Genomic DNA, 12,558 nt, shown 5'->3' with positions numbered 1-12,558 from the left:
AGAAATAACCATAAAATGCCCTAAATATTAAAGTAGGTACAGAATGTGTTGGTTGCATGTCTAACTTTTACTTCTTGTGAAGTATTTGATTAAAACATGTTGATGGTACAACAGGTGTTACATAAAATCCACAAGAGAAATTTTGACCTGTTCCCCATTGAGACTGTTATATTTCCGAGAAGCACTTTTTTATTTTTCTATGAGACAACAATAACAAATTCAAAGGATAAAAACTTAAATGATGCTACATGATATTTTAGAAGCAGATCACACAGTAGTATCAGCAGCTACGAATTTTTAACATGTAGCACCTCAGGACGTTGAGATAAATATCAACCTTCTTAAAGTCATTGTCTAGGCAGCTGATTGCACCGTAAATAGAACGAATGCGCGCCTCTTCATCACTGGATTGCAAGAATGGCCGTCTGGACCGGGCTGGGTACTCCGTTTCTTCATCACTATTCTGAAGCTGATCATGAAAAACATATCCAACTATCAATTAGCTTTTAATATCTTTTACCTACTCCTTCTAAATGCTAAATGAGTTTGTAAGAAGTTGATTTGTCAAAATCAGTCAGTGTATGGATTTCAGTGATGTTGGTGAGGGCAGATAAAAGAGAAAGATTTGTTGCTTGCCTTCTTTGCTTGATCAACACATTCTTACAGAAGTTGATAGATGGCCAATCAGAAACTTACTTGATTTTAGACACAGATTTGAAAAAAAAAGACAATGAAGACATAGATGTTTATTATATCACTTAAGCTATGTCCCTTTGTCTTTAAAATTCCCCAATTTGTTTGTTTGTTTTAAATAGGTCCTGGCATTGAAATATTGTCCATTTTTTCTTATTGAAAACTTTTTTCACATATCTTATATTTGGTTAGATCAATTCTTCATATAATGTGAATATTCTTAACCTGAGATGCAATGATTTTTTTAATTCCTGGTGTAAGGTGCATAGTCATGGGATGATGGTGCTAGCAATACCTGCCCAGGTACATAGATAGGTGTCTTGGTGTCTGTTTTTTGGACCTGGAAAAGTATTGTCCAAATTAAAATGAGGAGCACTTATTTTTCCTGAGAGCCCAGTGATGTAAGATTCTGAATAAAACCTTTCTCAGAAAGTTGGAATTGCCAGCATCCAAATAGTAGTATGGCTCTTAGCTATTTGGATGCCAAAAAGATTTTGTTTGTTTCTGCTTTTGTTGGTGTTATTGTTTGTACATTTTTAAGTGAACTACTTCAAAACTCTATTATTACTCTGCTCACCTCTCTTATAAGAGGAAAAGTGAAAAGAAATATATGGGATTACTCACCATTCTGTCGATGATGGAACTAACCCCTTCTCGGATTCCATGGATCTTTTGCCTTAAGTTTGTGGCTTTGGAGATAATAGTATGCGGTACATTTTTTATGGTAGATATTGCATTCACAAGGTTGTCCAGAGGGCTTCCCCAGGCATTCAAAATCATGTGTCCTGATTTCAGTAGAGTTTCATACTAGGTAACCACATTTGAATAACATAATAGAGTTAGATATGACAGTTTTTCTTTAGAAGATGGAAATAAACTTCCCCTTTACTATTCAAACATGTATTTACTATCTTTTGTATTTGTGAAAGTTGTATAAATTTGACTGTGGAAGTAAAACAGTCACCACATTGTAAAATAAAATTCTAGAGTTGCTTAAATTCAGAAAGTTCAATAGCGTGCTTTCTGACGTTTCTAGAGAAATGGTGACTCCAGAAATATAATCTTGAGTTTTATGACTTCATTTCATTATTTTACTGTGCTTTAAATAAGAATTAAAGAAATACAAAATGTTTTGCAATTAAGGAGAACATAGGAAAACATTCTAATTGCACAAATGTATGAGAATGTATGATAATTTTTAATCAACATATTATTATGATGGTTTATGTAGCAAGTCATAAGTATGAGATGACAAAAATACTAATGACCACAGTCATGATATATAGACTTATAATCACACAGCAGGATGGTCACACATTTCTGGGTATCATACAGCCCACATATTATTCATTTCTTTAGTTGACTTTTAGTCATAGCACAGGTGAGGACAGTTAGGAATAAATATTCAGGATCAGAAACAGAAAGAAAACCATAATATTTAATCCTAAAAAGTCCAGAAGAGATAATTAAGTGGTCGCTAATACAGCCAGTTCCATTACTAACATGATAAATACAACGGCACTGTCATTCTCTAAGCCTACATTACTATGATTTTAGCCTTAAATTTTAATGGCAGTTTAAAAAAATCCCCTACAGAATAGTATGAACCAAACAGCTGGTGGGTAGTAGAAAAGGTTCTCACTGTGGACAATTTATAGATGCATGAAAATATCACTCTGCACAATTTACTTATGAGTCATCAATTGTGTGGCATAGACTGTTATTAAATATACTATCTCTATTTTCCCACATTAATTAGTATCATTTTCTCATTACATATTTTGTCTCTATTTTTCCATATAAATGATTATCCTGCCTGTACAATACCTTTAATAACTTATAATATGGAAAATCTCATGTTATGTTTCAAAGTACTGCCGAAATCTACACTAGGTGTGTACTCACATGTGTGTGCTTGGCTTGCTCCTTGTTTTCTGGGACAGGGAAAGAAGAAGTATGGCATCGTATGGGATTTTTGTCCTTGAGCCGAGGCACTTGAGCATAATGGTTTTCCTGGAATTAATAAAATATTCAGTTGAAAGCAGAAATTGTGAAAGGGTTAAATGAACAGAAAGTAATAAATTTAAAGTGAGTACTTAAAACTGGAACTAATATATTACATTAATGACACTGAAAACTATTGTAATTAAAATTCAATTACATATTTTCTCCTTCCTTTTTGTCTTCAACTCCTCCTGAATTCCCTCTCTCCTATCTTCTCTTCTCTCACCATCATAAAACTCATCTTACCATCTCACTCTTACTACATCTTGATTTTTGGCATTAAAAAAAAAACTTATGTTTCCTAGTAGGGTTTCTTTCTGTATCCTTGGGTATCCTGAAAAAGCTCTGTACAGCAAGCTGGCCTTAAAAACAAAGATCCACTGCCCTCCCAAGTACTGGGATTCAAGGTGTTTGCCAGCACTACCCAACCTTTTGGCATCTTTTTATTTATTATTGTTACACACACACACACACACACACACACACACACACACACCACACCTACACCCCCTCACACACCCGACACATAAGGATGCATCCACACAAATACCTGTTAAGTCTTTTTGATACTTGTATATATATTATTTTAGGGATGATCATTTGGTATTATACAGACAATTAAGGTATTCATTACTTTGAAATTCTTTTAACCACATTTTAACCTGTATTTGTAGTCTAAATTTCAAATTTTTCAGTTTCCTCTTTACTATTTTCAGTCCTTAATGGTGCTTTCATTTGTCAAGCAGATGCTAAAATCGTCAATATATTTAGGTATAATTTCTAACAAATGCCACAGTGTAGAACATTTTTGATTTTTTTTTTTTTTTGCAATTATCATTACACCTAAACAAGAATACGGAACTTAAGTCATTAGGAATGCAGAATACTGCATATTACATCTGTTCTTTGGGACTGGGTTACGTCACTCAGGATGATGTTCTCTAGATCTATGCATTTTCCTAGGAATTTCATTAAGTCATTGTTTATAATAGCTGAGTAGTATTCCATTGTATAAATGTACCACAATTTCTGTATCCATTCATCTACTGAAGGACATCTGGGTTCTTTTCAGCTTCTGGCTATTATAAATAGGATGCTATGACTATTATATGTTGAAGCATCTCTGAGGTAAATGCCCAGGAGTGGAATCGCTGAGTTTTCAAGTAGTACTATGTCCAGTTTACTGAGGAATCACCAGATTGATTTCCAGAATTGTTGTACCAGCTTACAATCCACCAACAGTGGAGAAGTGCTCCTCTTTCTCTGCATCCTTGCCAGCATCTGCAGTCATCTGAATTTTTGATCATAGCCATTCCGACTGGTGTGAGGTGGAATCTCAGGGTTGTTTTGATTTGCATTTCCCTGATGACTAGGAATGTTGAACATTTCCTTAGGTGCTTCTAGCCCCAGAACATTCTGAATACCCAAGAAACAACTCACAGATCATATGAAGCTCAAAAAAAAGAAAGAAAGAAAGAAAGAAAGAAAGAAAGAAAGAAAGAAAGAAAGAAAGAAAGAAAGAAAGGAAAGAAAGAAAAAATAAAGTCCAAAAACTGGAAGCCTCAGTTTAAAAAAAAAAAGTATATAGCACCCTTTCAGAGTGTGGTACACCTAGACCTTAAATCATTAATAATTCAAGAGCTAAGAACAAAGTCTTGTGGCAATTCTTGGTATTTAAAAATCATTATGTTTAATCTTTACACACCAAGAAAACTTGGACTATTTCCATGTTATGTTTTGTCTTACATGTACTTTATGCTCTTTGTAACTAGTAAGATTTCAATGCATACTATCAAACCTTTAAAAAAAATCAAGTACTGAAAAATTATATCCATATGGCTTTATTAAAAATGGTTTTAAAATTCTGTACCTTTAACTCTGTTTCTTTTTTAAAAGATGAAATTGTTTAAATAAAAAAAGAGGAATGCAGAATGCTATTCTGCTCATTATAACTAAAAACGTCTTACACCCTGCACAGACTGTACATAAGCCATGATCAATTAAAATGGAAGCATATTTATCATTTTCATATTAATCAGCATTCAATTATTTGTTATATGTACTTCCATATCTTTATTGGTTTAATATCTATTATTTAAAACTATTATTTAAATAGTATTTAGTACCATTTGTGAATTATTTGATAATTGAAAGGATTTGGGGGATGGTTTTGATGATGATCCCCATTGGAAAATGTAAATGATAAAAAGAATAGCATTAAAAATGATGCTAGGAAGAATAGGCTTTGCAAGCATTGAGCCTCCTTCTCACATCCTATCTATGGTCATAAGTCATGTATTGTGATGTGACTTCATTGACCTGAGTAGAATATCTACCATATAGCCTTCAAAATGCTTCCATTATGGACACCTAACCAATTTCCTTACATATGCTAGACCTGGTTATTATTAAGACAAGTATCTTAGAAGCCATTACAAATAGTTCCTAACATTTGGGAATCTGAAGAGCAGTTATACGGTTTCTTGCTTTTCCTGATTTGTTTCCAGTTTCTTTAACTCTACTTCTTGCAGTCACCACAATGCATTTTCTTTTAGTATAAGTGTTTTTTTCTTCAGTGTTCAGTGGAAGGCAACAGGCTAGGATGGTAGGATATAGTGGAGAAAGGAAGGAAGATGGGAAAGAAAGGGACTAACCAAGTGCTAACTAAAATTTGGGGCTATTTGAGGGCTAGTATGTCAGTGTATACAGTATATGCTTTCTAAAATGTAAACATGTATAAAGACAATCTAATGAAATTGCGAAATAATTGAGGAGAACTATTCCTACCTGATTTCCCCTTGTCAGCAAATAAACATTTCTATGAGTACCAGGTTGTATCTAATTGAATTATTGGTCAAAGGGGTTGGAAACCATCACACAACCCAAGATGCACTACTGCAAAGACTATAGCTTGTCCTCCACAAACTGAATGCTAAAGTCAACATCCACACAATTCACTGAATGTGAGATTATTGAGCAGGTGGTCCATGGAGCCTTCACCCTTGTGTGCTAGCATCTTTGTTACAGGAAAGTACTCTGCACACCGTCAAAAGAGAAACATAAACACCAACTCAGCCACAAACCCTTCAATCTAATATGGTGTCCAGTCTGCAAGATATGCTAGCACAACAGTGGTACAAAGCTTGTGGAATTAAATAACCAATGCCTGACTAATAAAAACTCTAGGAAATAATGAACCTATACCTAACACTGTACAGGTAAACAAAACCCTGGGACTGGATAGTTAGAGACCTAGGTAAAATAAAATGTCACTCTCCTAGAGACAAAAACTATCAAATAAAACCAAAGACAGCGAGAGAAATAAATCACTGCTAATGACGTTCTGTTACTCATAGCCTTGCTTTGATATCAGCAGAGAAGCTTCCTTCTGCAGAAGAACAAAAACAGACACCCACAGACTGACAGGATGCACAGAGTGGGAGACCTTGAAACACACACCTCTAAATGGGATGTCTCCATCAACTCCCTGTACTTAGAAGTCCTGGAGTCCTAAAAAAGAAGTGATGGAAAGAATACCTAGAGGGGAAGGAAGACAAAGAAAACAAGGCCCTCTAACTCAACATGATTTACACTCATATGAACTCAGAGAAACCAAGGCAGCAGGCACAGGGCACAGATGGCTCTGCACCAGGTCCTTTCTACATTTCATTTCTTTTTTATTGGATTTTGGAGTCTATGAATGAGTTGATCTATTTCTTGTTTCCTCTCAAGCACTTTTCTATTTGGTTGTTTTGTCGAATTCTGATGTTTTTGTTTTTATCTTACCTGTTTTATTATTATCACTTAGAAGCCTGTTTTTCCTAGTGAGAGACACAAAATGAGTAGTGCCCTCATAAGGGTTTGGGGGGGGCATTAGAAGGATATAGAAGAAATAGATGGAGGGAAATCTGTAACTGATATATATCATGTAAGAAAAAAATCTATTCTTATTAAAAGGTAAAATAGATGATATATGCATGTATAGACAGATAGATAGAGAGAGAGATAGATAGAAGAACAGATTGATAGAAGCAAAAAATAGCCCAGTAAACAAAGGAAAAGTGAATCATTTCCTTTGTTATGTCTTGCATGCCTTTATGTCATAAAAGTAAATTAAAATAAATGGTTAAACAATTAAAATAACAATAATGGTGTTTTAGCTAACATTCTACATTCATTGTAAATGTTCTCTTTCTGGACCTATAGTTCAGTAGCTGCTGTGTTCTTCTCCTTGAGGAAAAAAAGGTTTATTTGAGCTATTGAGCATAGTGCTTTCTCCTTTAGGTTATACATACAGTATATCAAACCTTGTGATGGAGGCTGATTTGATAGCAAGCCAGATGTTAGTGGGGTACTTACAAATTCATTGAACAGTTGAGAAACTTCGATACTGGCATTATGAGACAGAGTGCCTGCTAAGTCAAACATGTCTTCCAAGTACCTAAAGCAACGAACACTCCTCATTGCACACATGGGCACCGATGCCACACTCTTCCACAAGAACAGGTTGGTCACTAGTGGTAGGAGCAGTATCCCTGTTTAAAAATGAGAGAACCCAGGTTGGTCACTAGTGGTAGGAGCAGTATCCCTGCTTAAAAAATGAGAGAACCCACTGTGAGATATATTCTTGGAAGGCTGCTAAAAGCCATTTTGTCAATAAAAGACTTCTTGTGGTCACAGTGGCCTCCTATGAAGAAACTGGTTTTTGTTTTGTTTTTTACTCACTGTAAAAGTAATGGATAACTTACTATGGAAAAGCTAAGTTAACTAACCTTATTTTCTCATATTCTAATTTTGATTCATGAATATTTTTTTTAAACTTTTAAAAATTACACCCAAGAGCACCCTGCATTCTAAAAACACTTGGAGCTTAATTTGAGTCAAGGCAGGGTAGGTACTGATGTCATTCTGTTCAGACCACTTACTGTCTTGTGACTTGCTGCTGATTTTCAGTAGTAAGAGATAAGTTATGAGTTTGTAGAATTTTTAAAGCATTTTTAAATCTTATGTATATCAGTGTTTTGCTTACACTAAATAGTTGTACCATATCTACATCTGCTGTCCATACAGGAACATGCATCAATCTCTTAGAATTAGAGTCACATGTAGGTGTGAGTAGCCACAGGGTGCCAAGGACTGAACACAAGGTCTGCTCAATAGCAGCAATGCCTACCCATTGTCAAGGTCCTAAGTTTCCTCTAACATTACATGGAGGAGCAATGTGACAAGGGCAGCTCTGTGTATTAGCTTTATCTTCAAACTACATGGTAATAAACACACAGTCATTTACTAATGCTGACAATGTAGAGAGTGGTCAGTAAATTATGCCTTAATCTAAAATACGTATTTCTGCACCATAATGTTACACTTATAATTTTGCCAATAGCTCCCTACTCTGTAATACAATTTTAACATGTTGATGATGACCAAGCTTGGTGTCATTACAAATTTACTTTTGAATAATGGATGTATGGATATTTCACTATCTGTGTATGATGACTCAGTATGTATTTATTACAAAGAAAATTTTATTATTTTAGTGACACTAATTGAAAACAAATATTTCTGATGAACATAATCTTTAATAAATAGAATTTAAAATGTACAACTGAAAATTAGGGAATTGGTAAATTTTATTCATGGAAAAAATCTAAACACACACACACACACACACACACACACACACACACAGACATGAATTGTTTGTTTATCAGCTATTGGATTTTAGAAACTTAACCAGAGCTAAATTTTGTTTGCTATTTATTAGCATCCAATTTATGCTTGTTGTCAATTCATCTTGCTTGTAAATAAGATCCAACTGTACTTGCCATTTTTTGTCATTTAAGAGTTCATATATGTTTTGATTTTTGTTTCACATTCCCTAACTCCTCCCAGCTTCACATCCTCCCTTCTCATCCACATATCTTTGTGTTATTAAAAAATTAAGATTAATTTGTACCTGCAGATATTCTTGGAGGTGTTGTCTTCTACTAGATTCTGAAGTTTCCAGGAGTTAAACATTAAAAAAAATATTGTTCCCTTTCCCAGAAGCTTATAATTGCCAATAACTTCAGGAGTAGAAGATTGTGTTTTTAAGTCCTTTCTCCTTTTCTGATATTTGTTTTTTTATGAACTTGGACTGGTTTTATGCATGTGGAAGGTGTATTTTCCTCTAATGACAATTTTTAGGCTCTATTTAAGTATATCTGTTATCATCATTGACTTATTCCTGAAATAATAATGATTCCATCATTCTAATCAAGCAACTCATAACAGAGAAATTGGAATCAGATGATGTTGCTTTTCCTTTTTGTAGTTATTATAAAAATCTATCTTATGGTTTCATTATACTTAATGCTTCAATATCTGCAGTTTTGCTTTTGTAAAAGTGATCATTCCACATTCTGGAACTTTTTTGTCATTTAAAGTTGTGAAGACATACAACTTTCTACCAATAAACATCAATAATATCTCTCTATTCTTATTTCAATGAAGACAACAAAAATTTATCTTGAAAATGCTATATAATCTCTTCTGTAGAAGGCTCCATTGTGAGAACCACTGGTCTAAGAGTTACTAATTTCTGTCTAGAGAGATGATTAGAAAGTATTTCTCAACTGTATCTGCTTTGCTTCTTTAGGTTACTCATTAATGAATATTGATTCATTTCATATACGGAGAGAACAATGCCGAAAAAATAAGCTTTTCAATCTGTCTTTGTATAGTAATGCAATGATTAAGGTCAACTGGAGGAAGTTCAGAGAAGAGCAACTTACAGGAACTTGGTTGAGTCAAAGACAGCTGCATCTCTGCGGAGTTCCACTGGAGCTTGGGCTACTGAATCAGAAAAGCTGTTTCACCAAAGTCCTGTCTCCAGTTAACTTTGCACCTTCTATATAGTGCAGCACATCATCCCCAAGGCCAGACACTGCTAGGGGGCAGGAAGAAGCAATGTCTGGAATCCAAGTTGAGGATACCATTACTCTCACCCATCATTAGCTAATAGCCTCATTACAACAATGATTAACCTTGGTATGTAGGCATTATTTACCTCAATTTTATGGCATGACTATGGTCCAAGTTATATTGTAAATCACCAGAGACATTTCTGATGCAAGAAGTCTGATTTGAATGTACTACATCCCAGGTTTCTGTGATGGTCTGGTTCTTGTAAGTAACAACCACAGGCTCTGCCTATAAGTCTGAGTTTAAATCAAATCAAAGCATACTTGTGTCTTCCCACAATGGTTTTCTCAGTGTACGGTGAGTTATATATCTGGATTGGGTTGGCAATGACCTTCTTTAACTAAGCAGGTCCTTTACTGATACTTGATAGCAGTAGCCAACACTGTACAACATGACACATTAAAGCCCAGCAATCTTTATGAGATCTCAGTAGATTTCTACATTAAGCATCCAGAAAATGTGGCATCTCCTTATATGGTTTCTTATATTTAGTACTTTTTGCATTCGATTCGCTGAAAGTGTTTAGTATTACATCGATGTTTCGTGGCCCTCACTATTGTACAGGACGTGGAAAGCTAAATATATGAACCAAGGTTTCCGCAACCTTGTGGCTTAAGCCAATAATTCTAACCATGATAGATAACTGCTTTCACATTGTTAATTGCAATGTTTACTTGCAAATGGATTTCCAAATCTGTACAATACTAGATGTTATCTTTATACAGAGGAATCTTACTGATAGTTATCAGAATCATTGCAGGCCCTGTTGTGTTTGCAGCAAACAAATACATGTTGAATTGAGTTCAGTATTTCCTCACCTATTCCAAGAAAACAAGCAAGTCTCTCATTAATGTGTTAAAATAAATAAATAAATATTCAGCAGTCATTTCACTTGGGTCTAAAGAGCAAAGTTGGAGAGAACAAGATATACCCACATATTAGCTAAAGACCATATGACATCATGATCTTTTAAATTCATCATAAAAACACCACATATGAGACTGTGATACATAACTGCTGTAATTTCTTGTAACACATTTTGGTGGTTACTATTTACCCTCCCTGTGAAAGTATCCTATGTGAAATTCAGATTGTGATGTTTATCTGTCTCAGTTTCTGATGTATCCCAGTGTATAAAGTTGTGATACATGATGATATAGATTGGTAACTCAGTATGAATAAATAAGGGAAACTCTAGGAATTATTCTCAGAAAGATTCTGTATCTGTCTACCTTTGTGGCAAATAGTTACCTTAAGTGTAGGTAACAGAATTCCATGGGTTATGCCTCATATGGAATGACAAGGGCAAGGGAGTTTCAGTAACAGGAATGTATCTTGAAGCTTCATGATCCTAGAAACAGTTTGACCATCTGTCTTGCCTGTCTTGTCATATTCAAAGTGTTTCCTCTTAAAATATGTAGTACAATAAACTCTACATTATCAAAGCCACAGAATTCACCTTACCAAGGAAAAATGGAATGTTTACAAATTTCTTCAGTCTTCACTATTGTGAGCCTTTTCCATAAGGCGACTGACACATCTTTGTATAGTAGGATCCCATTGGTTGTCCTGGACTAGGGTAAATTGGGGAGAGGGTTTGTTCTCTTACACAGGAGTTTGTGACATCACCTGCCTTCTTATGTGTAACTGGCTTCAGGCTGATCCTGTGGCTATATCTTACTTATCAGACGTGCATGTTCACTGAAAGGTCCCAGAACTGGGAAACAATGTTTGTACCTAAACTGCCATTTCTCATTATAACTTAAGTTCAACTTGATTTTACCTCCTCAGATGATTCTGTTTAACACTGGTATAGAGTATACATCCTAACAGGAGTTCTATGTACCCCATTTCAACATCATTTATTTCAAATATTATACTTTATGATGCTTGTAGCCATAATTAGCCATTCCCAACTTAAGCAAAATCCATGTCACTTTAATGTTGCTAAGCCTATGTCTGTATTCTGCTGTTTACTCTCCATACAGTTTTACATGTGTTCTGAATCTATACTTAATTAGGTGAAAATTCACCAAAATAGCAGTCAGTGTGTTGGTGGAGTCTTAATGTACCCATAATTTTACAGTGGGGTGATTAGTCAGATGGAAGAGCCCATATCTGCCAGCAACACTAACCAGTCTGCAAATGAAGTGCCTGTATTAATTTGTACTAATTAGATATTTTTAACCAAAGCAGCAGGTTAACTTTAAGCACCTGAATCTCTTCCTCACTTTCAGGGAAGGGAACTGTATTATTGACATTTGAATCTTCAGAAAAACAAGAATGAGACAACTATTTTCTCCCATTAAACATTGCTTTGAAGTCTTTCTAAACAATCCAGATGCTTCTTCTAGAACATTCTTTTTGTTTCCTTTTGCTTACTTATCCTGTCTCATTACTTTTTTATAAATTCAGTTTTCAATCCCGTCATTGTTGCTCTGGCCCTCCTAAGTGACTCTGGTTTGTAGCTCAGTCAGCAAAAGAAGTACTTTGAAGAGACCCAGAAGAATTCCTACTGCAGCTCTCATACTATGGCTATGTTCATACTTGCAAAGGTTGCTTCTTTACCCACAATACAGCAGTTGAGGACTGATGCCTATAAGTAAACATATAGTTTTACACTTATGAAGGGCTGGAGTTGACATGAGAAATTTGCTAGGAATGGAATTATGCTAGAATTTTAGTTAAGATATTTAAAATCTACTGTAGATTTTTGTTTTTCACACACAGTTAAAAATTATAGTTTATGGTTTCAAAATGTACTCACGTTTATCACACAATAAATTTAAAATAGGAAGTGATGTTTCATCTAAACTTTATAATTTATCTTCTCTCATGACTTGACTCCAAATTCTTATTTTATTTTAACATGAAATAGAAATTAAAATAACCTTA

The 12,558-nt window shown here is 34.7% G+C and overlaps 1 protein-coding gene across 1 annotated transcript; it reads right to left on the bottom strand.

Annotated features, from left to right (window-relative positions):
* Nucleotides 1–280: 280 nt before the first annotated feature.
* LOC308422097 (prolactin-2C2-like) lies at nucleotides 281–9,504 on the bottom strand (the record flags this gene model as incomplete). The annotated part of the gene is made up of 5 exons (XM_080918550.1): nucleotides 281–469; nucleotides 1,318–1,500; nucleotides 2,599–2,706; nucleotides 7,057–7,232; nucleotides 9,474–9,504. The coding sequence occupies 5 exons, from the start codon at nucleotides 9,502–9,504 to the stop codon at nucleotides 281–283; spliced, it is 687 nt and encodes a 228-aa protein (XP_080774676.1).
* Nucleotides 9,505–12,558: the final 3,054 nt, after the last annotated feature.

The sequence above is a fragment of the Micromys minutus genome (assembly GCF_963924665.1).
Source record: "Micromys minutus genome assembly, chromosome: 6".
In the NCBI taxonomy this organism is placed as follows: domain Eukaryota; kingdom Metazoa; phylum Chordata; class Mammalia; order Rodentia; family Muridae; genus Micromys; species Micromys minutus.
The sequence above is the reverse complement of the archived record's forward strand: the minus strand, read 5'-3'. Positions and strand labels throughout refer to the sequence as shown.